Source organism: Aphelocoma coerulescens, chromosome 1A (genome assembly GCF_041296385.1).
Source record: "Aphelocoma coerulescens isolate FSJ_1873_10779 chromosome 1A, UR_Acoe_1.0, whole genome shotgun sequence".
NCBI classification, from domain to species: domain Eukaryota; kingdom Metazoa; phylum Chordata; class Aves; order Passeriformes; family Corvidae; genus Aphelocoma; species Aphelocoma coerulescens.
Window position 1 is genome coordinate 49,672,431 of NC_091014.1, and position 20,984 is coordinate 49,693,414.

At 35.5% G+C, this 20,984-nt stretch overlaps 1 protein-coding gene across 20 annotated transcripts in view; it reads right to left on the reverse strand.

Annotated features, from left to right (window-relative positions):
• The window catches only part of ANKS1B (ankyrin repeat and sterile alpha motif domain containing 1B), a 414,782-nt gene that overhangs the window by 138,566 nt on the left and 255,232 nt on the right, over positions 1–20,984 (reverse strand). For all 20 annotated transcript variants that reach the window (XM_069000638.1, XM_069000646.1, XM_069000631.1 and 17 more), the window contains one exon: positions 19,023–19,175. In XM_069000638.1, coding sequence (XP_068856739.1) covers positions 19,023–19,175 — 153 coding nt within the window. The remainder of the gene's footprint in view (positions 1–19,022; positions 19,176–20,984) is intronic.

The following is a 20,984-nucleotide window of genomic DNA, read 5'->3' on the forward strand; positions in this document are numbered from 1 at the left end:
CTGCAATCTTTTGAGACCCTTATATACAGAGAAATACCTCTACTTCTAGTCTTATTCAATGACTGAAGTAGATCTCCATTCTACACCTACCATGAAAAGAAGTAAGAAGATTATTCTGGTAAAGTGGTGCACCAATCCAGTTCCCCAAATAGGTTGTTTGGCATGGTGTTAGATGAAAATAGCTGATGAGTAGATGCTCTGCACCTTTATATTTAATAGAAAATACACAGCCTGATTTTACAAGCTTTCTTAACAGTGAGCTAAAGAAAAAGAAAAAGAAAACAGATACCAGATAAATTGTAATGATCAGTAGTACATGATATAAGCTCTCATTTCTGGCCTGATGGGAGTCTGTGCTGCGTTGTGGACCTCTGTGATCTGACAATAATTTCTAGTGTCTCAGCAGGGCTACTGTCAATAGGCTTATATTTGCTGCATATGAGCCTGCATGTCCACCAGAAACAAGACCACATATAGCGCATGAGTTTAAAAAACATTATCCAAATTGGTTTTCTGGTGTGAAAACTGGAAATTTATCATATCTGTTATGCTTTATTTTCTATATTATTCTCTGTAATATTCCAAAACTCATTCATTAGCATATTAGGAAAATGCAAACACAGCTGAAAAAAACTGAGTCCTGCAGTTTGTTTGCAGAACCATTTGGAGTAGTTACCTAGCATTAATAACATGAAGCATGTTTGCAAAAATAGCCAACTGTGTAACACCAGAAACGGTAAAAAAAAAAAGACAGAAAACCTTTTCAGACTCTTTCTTTTTTATAGAAAATCTAATGCTTTTCGTAGCACCAGCAACCCACTCTAAATCTTCTCAAAAGGGCAGGATTTGTAGTAATGAAAAACACCTTTTACTAGACCAGATTGACACATCTGGGAGATACAGGTGTTTGGGCAATAAGGCCTTCAGGTCTCAAATAGCAATTGCAGCCTTTAAAGAAGAATACAAGTTGAGAATATACAAGCTGCATGCCTGAAGTTGCATATCTCAGGCCATCTGAGAGATAAGGGTGATAAGTATAAACTGATTTTAATAAAAATATGAGTGACTGCACCAGGCCATAGCAGAGCCCTGTGTTTAAATCAACATCCTCTTAAGCAATGGCTCATACAAAAAGAGTTTCCCTGGTTGCTCATGTCCCATTCATGTTGTCACATTCTACCTTAGATGATAAAAAATTTTTAAATGTAATAAATTTACTAATTAAAATTCTACTTAGATTGATGATACTTCACACAAAAAATGTAATTAAAAGTTCATTGTGATTACAGTGCAAGTTTAAAAATTCATGGCATTTTTGAGGGCTGCAATAAAACACAGCTCTAGCAGTTTAGATAAATACTACTAGTAAGATAAATACTAAATGCTTAGCAATGGAATTATACATTATTGAAGTCTCGTATCTTGGTCTTATAAAGGACCACAGGTACTTTATCCTTAAAGAAATATAGTATTAGTGCTAACATCCAAAATATAACTAAATGTTTGGATTCTGACATACTCAGAATAGTTAAAAAACCTATCAATTAAAAAAAAAAAAAAAAAGCACGGATTTGCTGTGCACAAACATTCTCGATTCCCGATCCCTGTTAGAAGAGCACCAGACCCACCTAGTGGAATTTTCCTTTATTACAATGACTCCAAAAATGCCATCTTGTAAGCAATATCGCAATATATGCCTCTTGGTGGGAAAGCTGATACGGGTTATTGCCACTGAATCACACAAGTTAGGGCTGGGGAGATTCCTGCTAGGTTTCTTCCTGTCATGCATGGCTATTATGCTGGTTTTCACCTACTTTAAATTTATGAAAAAATGATGCATACACTGCTCATTTAGAGAGACAGTATTTTCTAATTTTTTATATGTCATGAACGGTTTTTTTCTTCTAACTAAATTAAATGTGTATTTTTTGTGTAATCTTATTTTTTAAGCAATTGAATACATTACTCTGACAACTATCTGGCTTTAAACTTCAAACCTATGAAGTTCTGTCACATTCCTTCTGTAGTCCATAGCAGTACTGGAAACAGTATTAAATTCTGTTAGTGATATATTTTAAACTCTCTGGTGAAATTTTTCTTTCTTCTCTCAACTCCCTGAAGCACATACTAGTATCTTTCTTGTATATGTGCAAAACTGTACTAAGATCATGCACAGAAATATCAAGGACACTTAAAAATATGTTTAGATAACATGCTTTTCTATAACTGTAAGACCATATTCAAACTATTTTGTATTTTAAATTAATCTCAGGAATATGGGCAAGAGTTGGTGATTCTGCATGTATGACTCCTCTGTTTTCAGCACATAGGAAAGCATAATCAGATTTCATTGATTCTTTGCCATATAAATACTTATTTACTAACAGAACACTAGAAAAATGTTTATAAAGTTTTCTAGGCCTCAAATGTAAAGCAGATTTTTTAGTTGAACCAGCAAGACATGCAGAGTTTAGTTTCTCAAGTGCTCGGTTTGACTGCTGAACATAGAATTAATATTTACTATCTTGCTATGAAGTTTACAAATTATCATCATATATAAAATTTATCCTTAGGAACTGCAAATTGGTTCAAATCTTTAGGCATAGCTGTAAAGAGCACAGCCCTTATAAAATCAGGTCTGTGCTATTTGAATGGGATTTATCTTGCCTGAATAAAAAGCACAAGTCCTGGACAAATCTTAGGAATTTAAAAAGGAAATTGGAAAATCTGTTTTATATGGGATTATTATGGGCTTTTTCAGAAAACTGACATGGTAGAAAAATGAGGTTATTTACTTTACACATTCTTTCTATTCTTAACTAAGAGCATGGATTTAAAAAGACATGGTAGAAGTTGTTCTCTTTTGTGATACAAATGCCCTAGAAGTACGAGAGACATAGTTGCAGGACTGAAAAAAGCCAGACATATGATACATGATGTTCCTAAGGAGTAGGCAGCATTTAGCAGTCTGGTATATCCAGTGGCTGTTAATGATAAAACGTGTTGGTATATGATGGTGTGCTACAATTACTTTCTCAGAACATACCGAGACTTTCCAGTACATTTCCTCAATTAAGAAACAGGTTTCCAGGGGAAACAGGTTTCATCTCAGGATTTTTGATACTGGGTCTTTCTTTTAATTATTATTTTTCCTGAATATCACAATTTTAAGTCAATAATTTCTACTGTATTTTCTCAAGTACAAAGCCAAGTAGAGATTCAGAGCTATATTCATCTTATGGCATAGAAAATGTCCACAATAGAGATCTCAGTACTCACGCAAAGGTCTCTTTAATTAACAGGGAAAAATAGGCACCTTTAAGGTATGACTCATTTGATATAATTTAAGCATTTGCTGCTTTAGGACTAGATGAATCACATCAGAGAAATGGCTGCATATCTTCAATGATATGATTATAGCGAGAAGCTAGACATGTATCTCCTGTGACTGAATTGTACATATGAATTTCACTGATTTAGTCAGAAACTGAAATTTTATCCTTTCATAGATCCTTCTTTTGCTAAAGTGGAATACAATTTAGCATGTTCAATACAGGTCAAAGAAAACACTAATGATTTCATTCCAATTGTCTGCAATTTCAAGTGATCACCTAGGTACATGAAATAAATTTTCAAGATTTTTTTAAATATTTAGATATTTTAAAATTATATAGAATTTCAAATGCAATTTAACTTTTAAAATATTTTTAATGAATTTCAAATTTTTCTTTTCATAACTGTGATATAGTTATGAAAAAGAGTGTCTGTTTCTTAAGCCAATTTATTTTAGTAAAAATAAAATAATCTGGAAAGTTACCAGTATATCCATGATTGGATACTGAAGGACCAATCATCACAAGAAACTTAAAAATTAACACATGCATAGGAAAAACAAAGGGTTTTCCAATATTGCAATGTCTTGCTCTACTTCCACCCACTTAATGAGTGGAATATGTAAAATAAGTAATTAATATAATGGGCAGATGAAAGATGCAGTTATGAATTTTGCCCAACTGTGCCCTTTATTTGGAATAATTTGGTAAAGTTGTGCTGTAAACTCTTTTGAATTTGAAGCATTTTGGGAATGGCTGGTTAGAAGATGCGCTCTAAAATACCAATAATGTAACAGGGTTATTCTGCTTATCCATGAGGAGAGAAACTGATTAAGTTAAAGCTCTCTGAGAATATTGTTAGCCTTGTTTTTTATTGCTCGTGCTGTAATACCATATGAAGACTGGCAGAAGTCTTAAAAAATAAGAGCCAGGGGAGGGAGGCCATAAGCAAATGAAACATAACACAAGAAGCAGATCAGGATAACTATACATTAAATTATATAACCCTGTTAAATGATTGTGAAATGCCTTTTTTTAATATTGTTTTGTATACAGCTTTACACATCAACTGAACACCTCATGGTATCCTACTGCCAGAGACACTTGAGTGCACCCATTTAAAACATTCCCAAGAGCCTCATGACAAGCAATGCACTGAACAAGCATGCTGGGTTGTTGGAACCCCGGGTTCTGAGAGTTTCAGCCTTTCAGTGCTGAGAGGCAGTGATCCTCAGAAACACACTGTATTTGATCCAAAACCCTGGGAAAAGCTTCCTAAATTGTGTGCTAACACTGAGGTTGTTGCTGTGTAATTAAGGTTATGTCACTGGGTGAAATATGTAGAAATGTAGAAAATTTGGTTTAGAACATATAGGTAAGAATAGGTTACAACATGGAGGATTTTGGGTGTGGATTTATGTCTTCTTCCTTCTCCTTCACAAAACTGAATGTTCTGTCATTGGGTCAAAAGTTCTGCACTGCAGAACATGAAAAGTTAGTAATTGGATTGTAAGTAAAAACATATCTCATTACTGGTTAGTTTAGACTTTAAAAAGCTTGGAAAAGTGAAACTCATGGCCATTTTCCACCCTTCCAACAAAGAGGCACAGTCTGTGCAGCTGTGTTACTGGTAAGATATAATAAACAACTAAGTCCGAACAAGAATACTCAATCTCCTGTGTCTCAATTCAAACTCTGAGTAAAAAGAACTTGAGATGTAAAAAGTAAAAGAAGTAAAAGTAATACTGGGTTACTAAAATATCAGTAAGTTTTATGAGGAGGTACAGAAGAATTCCAAGTTTTCAGCTGCTGGCAAGACAGCTTTGGTGAAAGCACTGAAGGTATAAGACCTCCAGGTATGTTCCAAAATGTACCTTGCACTGACCAGTGTTTGTTCTTCCTGTACTAAGACTACTTACTTTTGACATGTCAGGATTAGGAAACAGGACTAGAGACTCAGGTGGGAAACTCACAGTGAGAGCAAAGAAAGTTCTAAAATGTTTTAATGGGAGACTGCCCTTGAGATAAAAAAGATGAAGCAGAAAACAAAATGAACAACGAAAATAATTGATTTCTCATAGCATTTTTCAAAGCCAAGTGTCAGCTAGCTTCTGAAATAAATAAAACATGCTACTACTTATTTTACTAGTTGCATGTAAAAACTGACCGTGGGTATTGTCACTAACACTCATCTCTCTTACAATTCAATAAAAGATTTATTAGACAGAGATAGCTCTTTTGACAGATACTTGGGAAATATTTTGGGATTTTTTCCTTATTTTTGTTTGTTTGTCTGTTTTGTAATAATTTTTTTTACTTGCAAGACATCACTAGGACATGACGAAGACTAAACTCAAGTACAAGATTTCACATATTCAGAATTATGTGTGTTGTGATTCTGATCACAGATTTCTGCAGTTATCAGTAAACACGTTTCTAACCCTCCTATTCATTTAAACTTACCTTGACATTTTCTCATCAGAAGATTTATATTTCAGAACCTCTGAGTCTATTTAGTTTTTTGATAATTGCTACAAGCACAGTCAAAGAAGCGTGTTTCAGGACTGAATAAAATTCTTCATTTTCCTATCAAATGGCCTGTGTTTAATTATCAGCAGTATCTTCCTTAATTCCTTGTAGAAAAATGCAGTAGCTAATTCCATACTTACATGGAAAAAACCTCTTAGGTTAACACAAACAAATGGGATGCTAAAATGCTGATGCTTATGGAAATATAACAAATTGTCAGCAATAAACACAAAATCTCAGCCATTTTGCTTAACAGCACCTCCTGCAAAACAGTGAGGGGGTTTTATCCTTGACACATTGGAATAATCTGTGTTAAATCCCTGGGGAAATGCAGAGAAGATAGCAGCCAGATTGCTTCTCTTCCTTATCTGAATTCCAGCGACTATCAGAAATCTCATGGTGGAAAGCTGAAGTACACCATACTAAAATCCACAGGAAAGTATTTTGCTGAGAACCTCCTTTTAAATGAAACATCTCTAAAGAATCTTTTGTAAACTCTTAAACTCTTTCTCACATCAAGGCATTCTTGACACAAATCTCCTTACCTCAAACACTATCCAATGTTTTATTTCTTCTGTAATATATGACGTGGTCATCTTTCATATTTTCTGTAAATCATTGCTTTGATACCACAGTATTGTCTATTAATAACACCATAAAAATACTGAGAGAAACTATAATTTATGATCATATTTTAGAGTGTTCTAGGAGCTCGCTATCAAATCTTGAGGGTGATTCCCTGATGCAAAGGGTCAGCAAGCTGATTTGACTAAAGCAAAACAGAGAAAACCCAATTGTGAAAGCAGCTTTGAGAATTTGAAACTCTCTATGTACCTGTGTAGTCATTTGCTTCCATTTTAAATAGACATAAAATAAGGAGTTTCATCTTTTTTCTGTTTTATATGATACTTAGGTACTCTGTGTTTTTTCTTCAAAATGCATTTCTAGTCATTCTTGCTAAGCCCATTAGCATCTAATGGCACTTGTTTCTGCCTCTTGACATCTCATCCTTGCATATACCTCCCTCATTTACTACTGACTCTCCTCAGTTCTCAGCTTCCTCTTTCCCACGCTTCAGTTCTAGCGAATTTCCAAAGCCAACCACTCCATATGCTTACAGGCATATTAAACTTCTGTCAACTTTTTTCTCTCACATTGTCACATCTTATGCTTCTGATTCCCAGGGAGCCACAAATTAACAAAAAAAAGTTCACAGATCAGAGCAGATAACCTAAAATAATGAACTTTCTTTTGGTGGATGCCATATACTAGTGCTGCTGTATACTTTGCTATTAAAAGCAGGTAAGAAGAATTATTTCTACTTGCAAACTGGTGCTCAGCTTCAACTAAAGAAGCAGCATAGATCTATCACTTCTCTTTAATAATGTAAATTTATGAACTAGCCTGGTGTTTTGCCATCCATCCTCCTCGGCTATGGCTTTGATGATTATCTATTGCTTATATAAATCTTACATAAATTTAACTTATAAAGCAGGAAGCACAAACTACCTTGCATTTGGTTATGTTCACTGAAAACACAGTAGAACCATATTGCGTGTGGGAACACAAATGTTTTAAATACTTAGCTCTGCATAATTCTTCTTCTTGTGCTTTATGTGTGCACATGAGTGCATATGCATTTCTTTGTGGCTTACTGGAGGGGAATGTATTTTAAAGTACGACATTATGACTGTGTTTTCTGTTTCCAAGTAGATCATGCATGTAGAATAGGAGATGATGAAAAAATCCTTTTGATGATAGAGACTGAAAGACAGTCATTAGAAGCTCATCTGCAACTACTCAATAGAATTATTATTGAATCTATTACTTTAAAGGGTATCATGAAGTCCAGACCCTGACAAAATCAGGATGGCCAGGTGCTTGGCTCAAGAGTGATTAAAAATGCTATTTAGAAAACTGATATAGGTCCTTTACTGATGAGTGTGTTCATACAACCTGATTAGCTCAGATAGATTCTGATCCAGCTTTCAACACATGAAGAAAAGAACAGTGAAGGTCTAACTATATTTTTTCCAGTAGCTTCTGTCATTAGTGCATCTGAATCAGGTACTTGGTTCATTGATTAAAAAAACACAGATAAAGCATTCTAATAGATTTGAAACTGATTTTCTGGTTTGAATGCCATAAAACTAGAACAATCTCTAATTTTCTATTAACAGACTCACAGATTTGCAACAGCTATGTTGTAATTCATTATCTGAATAATATTTTGCATATCATTGCACAAAGAAACAAGTTTTAACTGCATTTTCTCAAATTATTTTTCAAATTATAGCAGTGCATTCAAATCCATAGGCATGCTGCTTTTGGATTAATACTGCATTTTCAAGATCTCTACGTGGTATGAAGAACATTCTTTAAAATAAGCAACGAGTAGGAAAGTACAAACTGAGGTAGGAATATAAATCAGGAGTTAAATGTACATAACCTTGCAATGTCTTGATCATTGTGAAAGGGATCACAAATACCTGCCAATAACTATTTCAAGGATGTAAACATTTGGGCTGCCAGTGTGTTATTTACATCTATAGAAAATTTACAACTGGAGATAATGGTATGTAATCTTGAAATGATACAGACTGAATATGACAGGTTTCTCCGCACCAACAGCTATTAGAATTGTGCATTTCCCTTTATGGAAAGTGACTGAAGCCTTATTCCTTTGAAATTTAAAATCAGTGAAGGACAAAAATCCTTGAAGATGACTTTAAGGACTCAAGCCCTGTTTGCTGTAGGCTGCAACAGAACCTTTTACAGTTGAGTAAATACTTCCTTTCCCCTCAGCTTTATTGTATCAAAAAATTTTGACCTTACTTCTATTAATAATCTTGGTATAGTACTTTTCAGCCTTTTTTGAAATCCAGAACTGTATCTGTATGATACAAAAGCAGAGGATTGCAGAGATATCCAAAGTATCTCTGGACAATGTGAGACAGGAGAATCAAGCAAAAGACCCAGGGTAAGGCTGCTGTCCTAATTCTGGCACATTAATCACACTGAAAGGTCTATATGGCACAGCACTGCATTGGCTCTCGCACCTGAGAACATTAACAAAATCTTCTATAGAAGGAAAATATTTCTAAAATATTTCTGATCTTCAACATCTCTATAGTTAAAATGACTGCCATACAGTCCCCTTTACCTCTAACTATTGAAATCAGTTGCAAACAGAACACAAATCATGCTAGCCAAGATCTGATACACTTGGGAATTTTAACTGGAAATATCAACTCCTCACAATATCCTATAAAGCAATGTAGAAGCAGAAAAAAAAAAGATCCAAGATGATTTTAAAGAAGAATTATTTCTTCTTTGCACACTATTGAACACAGTATTCTTTTAAAAAGCACCAAAATAGTACTGCAGTCCTTGAAAACATTATGTAATAAATTCTGCAGCTTTATCTCTTTGCAAAAAGGGATATGTCTTTATGATTATTATCATTGCAAAATTACTTCAAAGTAAAGGCCGAAGTATTAGTTTACAACATTAACACAATTATGTTCTCTTTTGCTTTTATCTATCATCACCTTCAAGTATTTTATATTGACCTTCAATCAACACAATCTGTTTTAAAGGGCCTTAAGCTAAAACTATGAGAGGAAGGTTTTGTGGGCAGAAAATGCAAACATTTGAAACAAACAATTTATTCCAGCCCAAGTTTCACAAATATTGTCTACAAAATAAAAATAAAATACCCATAATGAAATTATTTAGAGCAGCTATCTTTTACTACAATCAAATTCTTGTTGTAATGAAGGATGCCATCCTAAGCCTGCACATTTCAGAGGTCCAATTCAAAATAGGATGTGTATAAAATTTCTAAATTAATATCAGCTTGATCTGAAAAAGGACATTATTTTAAAATAGAAATCCAATTTCCTTGCTGGCTCATCAACACTTAAAAGGTTAACCTGGTAAAATACAATTCTTTATTCAGGCCTCTCCTAAGCTACTGAAGGCAGAACAAGTTGTTGCCTAGGACAACAAAATATTTAGTGACTGTATTTCATCTGTTTTTGTAGCGAACTCGTGGGCTGGCAGAAGAGGTTATTTTCCAGTGGTTTGAAAGGAAATAAGAAGTCTATTGTACTCCCTGGAAAGGTGATCACATTCTGAAACTTGAAATATGAACCTTCTGATAGAACACTGAGATTTTAGACAGAAAATCAAATGATTAGGCAATTTATTTGTTCCCTGAATGGAGAAAGATTTTGTTAGGATACTTCAGAGACAGTACTCTGGCAATAGGTAGAGCAGGTTGCTTTATAATGCAAGATAATTTTTTATTAAATCAATCATTTGTGCTACCCAGTGTGTTACAGGACAAGAAAATGATCCTGCAGATGAAACACAATAGGTGCTAAAATTGCTCAGCTTTGATTATTGGTGCTAAAAATGGCTGCCAATCACTACCTGATTATAATTTGTTTTGAAGAGAGTGTGGGGAAGAGAAGGAAAGAAATAAAAGAGAAAAAGAGGGGGGGAAAGCTCTGATTTTAAAAATTCTAACGCTAATGTTTGCCTCAGAAAAGAGTGAAAAGCAATTGCTATCTGCAAATTTCAATGGCTAAATTTACAAATCAAACATGGTTGTTTTAATATCACTTTTAAATCAGAAAACAATTTTTTTTTATTGCCATAATATAAGGAAATAATAGAATCACGGAAATTACTTCAAAGTAGTTATATCATGTCTTCTATTTAAATAATCTGTAGTGCAAAAGGACATCAGATGGATTATAAGAGAATCATTATACAACCAAAAAAAATAAATGTAATGATATTCTTCACAGTGCAAATGTTTCCTCTTTCTTTCTTTACCATATTGTATTGTAAACTGAATAAAGCACTGCATTTTGAACTAAAAGAAGTGTTTTTCCTCCCACTTCTCCTGAGTCTGGGCACTGCCATGATCCAAAGTGGGAAGAGGTAAACAGTAGATGTTTAAAGGAACTGCCATGGTTTATGTCATCTTGTGATCTTTTGCAAGTAACAGTACAGAGGAAAGAGAATGATGTATTTAAAAAGTATTTTCTTTAGCATGAGGAACAGATGGAAGTTTGCACATCAAATCACTCCAAGGCTGTAAGATCACTACCTATGCAGAATGTTAAATGCAGAAACTGTACGGAAGAGCTAAACATGTTACGAAGTTAAAATACTGGCACATGGATTTGTTGAGGATACAGAGCTTCCAATGAGATTTCTAGAGACAGACACTGCAATACTACAACAACAGTTTCTAAATTGTAAGTAACATCCACAGTAATTTAGGAGCTGAGTGAGTAATGGAGATGCTATCAGCATTCAGAACAGAAAGAGTCTGACTGCAGAAAGAATAATTTTCAAATGCAAGATCCAAAGGAACAAATTTAATACATGATTGCAATTGTTAAGTATTTAATTATTGCAAAAGAAACAGATATGCATTATTGAAACCATTTTGAGACCTCTGTGGGTGCCGTGGATAAGGGAAATCTACACAACTACTCTATACAGGGGAAAAATGCTATTTGTATAATATCCCATGGCTTCTTTTGTACATTTAATGAACCTACTGATCCTGTTTCAAAGGGAAATAGAGTAATTCAGAGAGTTATCCTTTGTATTGGCAACCGTAGTGGCTAACACATATTAATGGAATCCCATTTACAGCACTGTCCTACTAATGCAGGGGCAACTGAACAAATCCATATACATCTTACCTCATGAAGAAATAATGCATCATGATAAAAGCTATTCAGTTCCATACTCATCTTCAGAGTTTTTAATATGAAACATATGAACAACGTCTCTGTTGTAAAAAGAATGCTTAATATTTGGTCCTATATGTATCTATATATAAAAATTAGGATAGCTTTGCAAACTAAGCCAAAGAATTTGAATGTATATTGAAAGTTTCCTTTATATTTTCTCAAATAAACCAATGTTGTCCATTACCCATTTCAAAATTGTAGTTATTTAATATAAAACCCACCACAAATGCAGTAGAAAATGTTTTCCTGAATGTCTTAATGCATCGTATGCATAGACTGAGTGAGAAGACCCAAAGCTCAGTCTGCCTGGCAGAGAATTTTAAAGATTCTCATTAAACTTTCCAAGGCTAGAAATACCTGTTCCTTAGTAAAAGAGGCACATTTGTTTTTGCAGGGTGTCAGAGACATTCTCAAGCATTTTATGCTACCTAGAAACTTTGGAATACAAGACTTTTGGTCTTGCACCAGTACATCAATATGGTTGTCTCTAAAGAAGTATTGGTTCACATAAACTAACTTCAAAAACTTGATCAAGTACCCTAGTAATATGCTTCCAAATGTCTGGAAAGAGTGAACAAAGAAAAAGTCATACAGAAAACTTTCTACACTCCACAACTATAGAAGATATTTTTAATAATAAAATACCTAATAACTTGAGATCCCGCAACCTATTGCTAGTGCACCCTCATGGTCTTGAAAGCTCTTCTGACCATCAAAATTGTTGCTGCCATTTAGAAAGCAACCACAGGAAGAGCTATGGGCATCTTTATCAATCAGCAGTGTCTCTGGGAGATGAGAAAGGACTGCGGCTCTAAACACTCTTAGTTCTTTTCAGTGATATGAAATCTAGCAGGGGGGTCTGAAGCAGAGAGGAAAAGGAACAGGAGCTGTAATTCTGCAGTTGCAATGTCTGATGGTATGTCTCATTCCTCTCCCAAAACTCTCTGCAGAGCGGCACACTTGGGAAATTAAGTAAGAACAAGAGAAGAAGAGCCACAGAGTAATTTTTCAAACAGAATCTGAAGGACAGCCCTCTAAAGAAAAAGAAATCTTTTCATGCCAGATAGCATGGGAAATTAAGTTGTCAAGTGAGCACTGTACAAAACCCATCCATTTGGTATGTACTACCCAATCAAACTGTGGAGTTCCTGTCTGCTTTGCTGGAGTAGATGAAAAGGCTGCTGAGCAAGACACTAACCTGATCAAGGTATCTGAATGCAGTATGTGCAGTAGGTTTAAGTTCTTTAAGCACAGACTATAAGATTTATAGACATTGCAGGTGTATTAGTCAGCTAAGGCCTTATGACAACTCTGAGAACTAAGTTCAGCACAGTGGCTTCCATAACTTAGACCTACAGGCTCAAGCTAGATATGTATAAAGAAATTCTGACTTTGAAATTAGCCATGTATCATTGCCACTCTGTGACTGTACTGGAGCTGTAAAGACAAGGAACAGAAAGATACAGAACAAAGATTTCTGAATGTCTGAAATTACTAAATTATGTAAGACTCTTCAGTTTGCAAGTGAGACCATTGAATGGAGAAATGACAGAAGTGTGTAAAATGAACCACAGCACAGGAAAGATAAACAGAGAAGGAATTCAAGGATGAATTTGCTGAACTGCTAGCAGCAATGGGTAGTTTTTTTCCTTAAAAACTTCTTAACTGAGGACTGGAGAGTGACAAAATTGATGCCAATTTTTGAAAAGAGTTTCATGGAAGATCCATGGTAACACTGGTCCCTATGCCTGTCCCAGGTGAAATAGTAGGAAATTAAAAATGCATACTTAGTAATGGACACATGAATAAAGAACAAAGAAGAGTTAATGTGACTGCATGTAAGGATGCCTCATATCTCAGGAGCCTATTTCTGTTCCTTGAAGCAGTCAAAATCACGTAGAGAAGGTTAATGATTTGCTTGATCTGCTTGTTTGCCTGAATTTCTAAAGTCTTTTGATGGAGCCACTTTTAAAATGTTTTTATGAAAAAAACCCCAAACCCACAAAACAGCAGTCATGAAATTAAGCCATAAGAAGATGTTCTTTCAAGGAGAAATACCTGTTTTAACCAGGAAACTGCAGGAGAAATTGCAGTGGAAGAAGGTATCTAGTGAATTTCTCAAGAGATCAGTGAATGGACCTTGGCAGCTCAATATATTTATTCATTCCATAGGGAAGAAGACTAGCAGTAAGACCACAAAACTTGATGATGATAGAAACCTATTCAAGGTCAAAAAGTCAAGGACCAGTTGGGCCCAATTCCAGAAGTCCTTAAGAGCTCAAAATTATTATTTTACTAATGCTCTTCAGATAATTCATAATATGGTTGTTCATAATATACTTGCCTTCCCTGGTCATCTGTTCATGGTGATTTTTATAGACACCACAGTGGGTTATGTAGACCCACTGAGCTGCTTCACTATGGTCATTGTTCGGCTCTTTCATTCCTACAGTAAAAACATCATGGGCTTCAATAATCATGCAGCCACTTCAAATAAAACTGAAGAATCACTTTTCCACACAGTATGTAATTCAATTAAATTGTGGGACTCATCAGCAATCTCGTGAAAGGTCCAAAATATTTAGCTATAAACTAATGGAAGGCAGTGGTAGCTAGTTTCTCTCTCTGGTATCTTTGCTCTGATCCTCAACAGCAAACATCATATCCTAAGGGAAACCAGGAATGCAATTTGGGAGAGAGTTTCAAGAACACTTCCCAAAAAGTTCAGGATCTGGACAGTAATTGAACCATATCATAATGATTAATTTTACAGAAGACAAAGACTGAATCATCCATGTGAAAGAAGTATGTATGAGAAAAGAAGCTCACAGTGCAAGATGAATTAATTGAGAAGAAATGTAAACCAGGCCACTTCCATGTAACCCTCCTCCCAGGAGTTCAACTATCTGTGATTCCAGACCTACTTTCAGTACAGCGCAGCTGTGCAACTGTTCTCAGTTTCCTTCTGAGAAAATTGCTAGGGCGTGAGAGGGAGCTGTGAGAGAGTGCATAGGCTGGAAGCATTCAAGATGAGAAAGGTAAAGCTGCAGACATAAGTAAGATTGTTGAGACAGGGAAAACTGGCACCTCAAGGATTCAAGGAACAACACTCACATGAAGAGGTATAAAATCCTAATGAGAAAAAAGAAAGGGAAATCAGAAGATAGCAGCTTGGCAGTACAACAGATCAGCCTGTTCCAGTGAGCCCCAGAGGCCAGCTCTCCCCTACCTGAGTGATGACTACTTGCCCTTTACACTGAGTGACTCATTCGGTGGGGGTTGATTTAATGCCTAGTTCATTAGTCCTACAATGAATTGTGTTACACGACAAATAACCTGATTTGTGCTTTTAAGGTGTTTATATCTTGCCTGAAAAATCTCTGTGGTAAAAGTTCCCTGAAGAGAGTGAGTCCCAGAGGGGGAGGGTTATGTAAGTAATCCAGAATAACTGACAAGAATAATATGATTAGTCATATAGAAAAGCATTTATACTTCAAAGCACAGGTGCACAGGTGGGTTAGGGGATTACAGAACATACTGGACTTTTTTCAGCCAATGATATATATTTCAGAAAAGTTTCTCATAGCTACAGTATTGAATAAATTATATCTGAATCTGGATACAGAATCCGATCTCTCTAATGAGCCAAGAAACCTGGGAGACAAAAGCAAAACTGTTGGGAAGGCCTAATCTGGGAGAAGGCACTCTCAGGATAAGAAATCTCAGGATAAGAAAATTAGAACAATGCTTCTCAGAAAGGGCATCACAGAAAGAAATGGATCTGGGAAAATTCTAAATTATCTAAATGAAAAATTAATTAGAGAAACAAAATCTAAATTTCAGTCTGACTTGTTGAAGAAGAATTGAGAATGCTGGTGGGAGCTTGCAAGAAACACAAGTGAATAACTTTTAAAATTACTCTTCTGATTCAAATGCTTTTAGAAATTGCTGCTTGATGGCATTTGAAGAAACACATGCTCCATATACATGTAAAAGTTTGAAAGAAACTAGCATGTAAGTCAGAGATGACATTACCTTGCCAGAATTTGCAATAGATTTTAGGAAGCTGAATATTAAATTTCTTTCTTAATGCCAGAGAGCTGGCTGGAGTACCAGAAAAGCTGAGAGAAGATGCCCTTTACCACCAGTGCCTCAGACATTCTCCCTCTCTCATATGCTTGGTGTTCTTCTTGCAGTGGTTTTAAATGTGATTATCTAGATAGTAATTTACAAGAATAATAAAACTGTGTTGGAAATAAAGTAAGAACTGTTCTTTTTAGGAAGACAAAAAGATTCAAAGTTCTGATCATTCCAGTGTCCTGTGGGAATAAAGGGTAAATCATGAAGGTTAACTTTAATCATAGAATCATTTAAGTTGAAAAAGACCTTTAAGTTCATTGAGTTCAACCATAAGTCTAATGCTGTCAGGTCCCACTAAACCTTATCTCTAAGTGGCACACCTACATGTCTTTGAAATATCCCCATGGATGGCGCCTCAACCCTGGTGACTTCACTGGGCAGCCTGTTCCAATAATTGAAAACTCTTTCCTTTCAGTGAAGAAATTTTTCCTAATATTCAATAGTAACCTTGAGGCACTTTCCACTTATCCTATTGTTTGTTACTTGGGAGAAGAGACTGACCTCCACCTTCCTACAGACTCCTTTCAGGTAGGTGTAGAGTGAAAGGGTCTGCCCTGAGCCTCAATTTGTCCAGGCTGAACAACCCCAGCTCCCTCAGCTGCCCTTCACAGGATGTGTGCTCCAGACCCTCCACCACCTTTGCTGCCCTTTCCGGATACACTACAGTGCCTCAAACTCTTTCTTGCAGTGAGAGGTACAAATAGAAGATACTATCTCTACCACCAAACCTGTTTTATATTATGGTTGATTTCCCAATAGCTAAATGGAAAGAAGCACCAAATATGAACAAAGGGATTCCTTGAACCAAACTAGGCATGGCTTTTATGTCAAATTCAGTGGGTGTTTAAAAAGCTGAAATGAAGAAGTTATCATTTGTGTAGCCCTTGATATATTTTTATTGCATATTAGGCATAACTTTAATTTAAACTTCTTGTTCCATCTACAACTTAAGCACCAAGAGACACCAAACCAAGGGTACTCTGAATTCTTTTCAGGATTCTGAGTCTGTTTTTTCTCTTACTTTTCAAGTGCCTGGATTTTGACCTACTCAAGTGAAGAATCCTGTTCCTAACTTAGCGGCTTTGACCTTTATGCATTCTTTTATGAAAAAACTTTCTGCAATAAGCTTTTCTTTACCATCACCTGAAGAAGTGAGACCTTTGAAATCAATTTCAGACAGCAGGCCTGCTGGTCGAAGCTAAGTATCCCGTTCTGACAGACTGCACAATGATTCAAACCAATTTCTTGTCCGTTTCTGAAAGATTTTCATCAATTGAAAGAAAATAGTAATAGTAAATACCTTTCTAAGCTACAGATTTTCTCAGTGAACATAATATCATTACATTGAGCTCCTACTGTTTGGGGGGAATCAAATGCGGCTAGACTAAAATAGAAATTCTTATAATGCAAAACTGTTTTATTAACTCTTCTCTTGAACAACATAATTCAAACATTTCAGGTGGGAAAAATACTTATCTCTATAGATTCCTATATCTATAGAAGTACTTATATAACTATTAAACAGCTGCTTCTTGCAACTCATGGCAAAAGGGCATGTTTTCCCAAGAAGTACAGACCTTTAAATGGAATATAATGTTAAGCTTTAAAATTAGAGGGACATAGTGGTCTATACTAGTTTTACAGAAGTGTACTCCTTTTAACTTCAGTGCAGGTATTCCTCTTTTAATCAGTTTAAGCAAGTTTGGAATCAAACCACAAACCTTTAATGACGTTTTAATGATCCACTTGGGGGAGCTAAAGGGTAATTTGTTTCCAAATTGATTATGGCAAAATGGGATGCAAAATTACAGAAAACAATAAGAGCAGAGTCCTCTACTGTTTTTTTCAACTCAGTGCTGGGTGATGACCTATATTAGCTCCTGAGGCAAAGGGTCCCCTGTTCTTAGTAAAATTCCAGCCACTTAGAGAAAAAAGAATCCCAGTTATAACTAGCTTAGCTGAAGACACCTGTAATGCATCAGTCATATCCTGACTTCAATTATGCACCTACAAGATAACACTGAATGCAAGAGGGACATAACACATGAGGCAGAGTTTGGCCTTACACTACATTTTTGTGCTAGTTAACATCAACTGTGACAGCAACAAAAGAAATTCTGACATGCAATGGTTTTGTCTGTCAATTAATATGAAATAACTCCTTTTATATTTTTCTTTCTTTTCTTTAGATACTGGTCTCAGACTACACCTGTCTGTGCCTCATGCAGCAGATGCTGTGTTGAAACATGGCTTTGCACCATAGTTATGTTCTTCATTTCTCCAGCCTGGGACACAGTGGGAAGTCTTTCTTAGCAACTACACCAGCTGCTTTATCTTATGCTTGATTGACTATGGTTACTGGTAGCCCTTTGACTGTTCTGGGACTCAGGCACTAATCAGAGGCAGAAATGTAGTATCACCTACGCTGGAAGGAAGCACAGAGCCTTTTGTCTGTGAAGAATCAATAACAAGATATCAGGCTTCTCTCCATATAGAGGTTGCCCTAAAGTTCATATAAACTGACAGTACAGTTGATTTCAGAAGTCACAGCAAAGCTACAATCATTCATCTTTTATAAAAGAAAACAACTCTGTTCCAGACCTATAACTCACACAAAAATTCCACTGGCAGAGCTGTACTGTCAGTGTCTTCACTGTAACATTACAAACTTCCCTTTAACAGTACAAACTTCGTCTCATTCCAAACTACCCCACAGCGCAGTCCACATTAAAGTTTATGGTTGTCCATATGTGGACATCTAATTAAACGGAGTCATTTAAATGAGATTTCAAGCAGAAATTATAATTAAATTTAATATTGTGTTCTTTTAGCACAACTTACTAACTATAAGGTTTCCTTATTTTATGTCTAGTTCAGCTGGAGCATGTAGAAAAAGTAAATTATAAGTATCTCTACAGGAAGTACTGTTCCTAGGCACTTTAAAAGCAAAGATGTGTGCTTTGTAGCTATAAACTCCCCAAAAACATTTTTAAATGTCATTCAGCCTCCTGAAGGCAAACACAATAATGCTGATTGAATAACATGCTAAAGACAATGGCAAAGTAAATGGAAGCAAAGGATACAGTCAACCCAGCCAGAGGCATGAAAGGTGTAGTGATTAACAGCCCTTGATGACTGTATTTGTAGAGCAAATTGCTTTTCTGCATTCTCCTTGATGTATAAGGACAAGAACTATATAATGTATTTGGGAGAAACTACTGCTATAAATTCATCAACTTACATTAATTAATTCAATCTCCCATATTTTTTTCACAAGGTCCATCGATGTATAGCCATTAATTAGAAAGGATTTGGTATAGTCACCCAGTTCAATGGAATCCAGCCATTCAGCTACAGAGGAGGGATTGTAGCCATCGTGACCAATCTGCTTCATCTGAAAAACAAGAATGAGCAAAAATTACCAGTGATACTCATTAAACACTTTTCAGAACAGGAGCTGCACATATTATTTGCTTTGGGTCAGTTGTCTTATTCTCTGATCAATATTCTTTTAATGGTTAGTACAACATGAAACGATTTTGTAAGCAGAAGCAGTAATAAACCTTAGTTTTCAACGCATCTTTTCCTTAGGGCTGCTTGCCTTTTACACCAGACTATACCAAGACTGTAGCCAGAGTTCAATTCTTTCTGGACATCAGAGAATTCATAAGTGGGGGAAGACAAAAGGGTAAACAAGACACTAATATCCTTACTGCTCAAAAATGTCAGATTTTCACCTCAGATTTCTTAGAAGGAGAAGAAATTAGACTAAGAAATGGTTCTTTTGGTATCATACTGCAAATGAAACATATGGTCTTGATTATATTATTCCAAATTTATCTTTTCTACCAGGCTGTATGTTATTTTATAATGGCTGAACCTGCACTATATTTTTCCATCCCCAGGGAAGGTTTAAAAAAAGTCTCTTTCCTCTACCTGCTCACATTTTTCATGGAACTCCTGGGAATTTACCATGTTTTAGATTGCTCACTGTCTGTTAAGTTGCCTGAGATTGGACAATTGAATCAGATATTATCAGAATGGAATTGACAGAATAATATACACAGAAGTGCACCACTTGCATGTATATAGAAACACAGCCACCTAATCTCATAAATCTTATTTTCATAAAAAGCTAAAAAATACCACTAGCATCTAATTTTTCTGAAATTTTTAAGCTGCCAGGAAGGAAAAGCTGCAATTTCTCTTTCACAATTGCCTCTCAGTGACACAAGTGAAGACTTTCAATCTAGCCATTAAAGATATATCTGTATAAAGCCGATTACTGTGCACTTTGTTATGCCATACTGTTTTTATGAATTTTAAAGATACCTAAAATAGTGGCAGAAATAGAAGTAGAATGAAGTAGAAAAAATTATGAAATAGCCTTAATTTTCAACAGTATTATACATTGTCTTTCTATGGAAGTGTAACTATTGCTAACTTGATAATACACTGAACTGGTAAATTGTTAAGAAGCTTTAGAGGGTTAGAAACATGGGTTTTGCATAGGTTCCTGACTGTGCAAGGGTGACTGCAAATAGTAAAAGCCAGTCTCCCATTTTTACTTGCTAATATACATTCCTACTTTCTGAGAAACAATGGAAGTGTGACAGAAACATAACACTTTGAGCTTAAGTTTGAAGTGAGTGACAAAGTAATTTAAAAAGGAGAGAATTCTGAGCTTAATATCTTGCCTGAACCAATTTATTTCTCACATTTATTTGAAAGACAATTTAAATTCAGAGCAGAGGAAAGAAAATTAAAGTCTGCATTTGAAAGCCGCAGCAGTGTTCGTCGATCCGTCTGCTCAAATGCAGAAAGCCAGCATGTCATGGTCTTGATCTTGGCCTCCTGCAGTGTCAGAGAGGAGTGATGCAGGCACACTGCAACATGACTGCCAGAGTTTACTCATAGTCTTTTGCTGCAGATATTGGGTATAAAATATTAATGGCAATATTTAAATGATGTAATGAAATCGTTATCTTAAATCATGAAAGAAAGACAAGAGGAATCACAAATTTAGCAGTGGAAATCATAGCCTTTCAGGTCACTGCTGTAACAAAGGAATCATACTGGAAAGAAAGAGCTCAGTTTTGTTGTTGAACTTGAAATTTTGGAATTTACTTTCATCCTAATTTAGGATGAAATTATTCTATGACAAAAGTATGGCAATATCTTCTTTCATTGTCATTCAGACTTA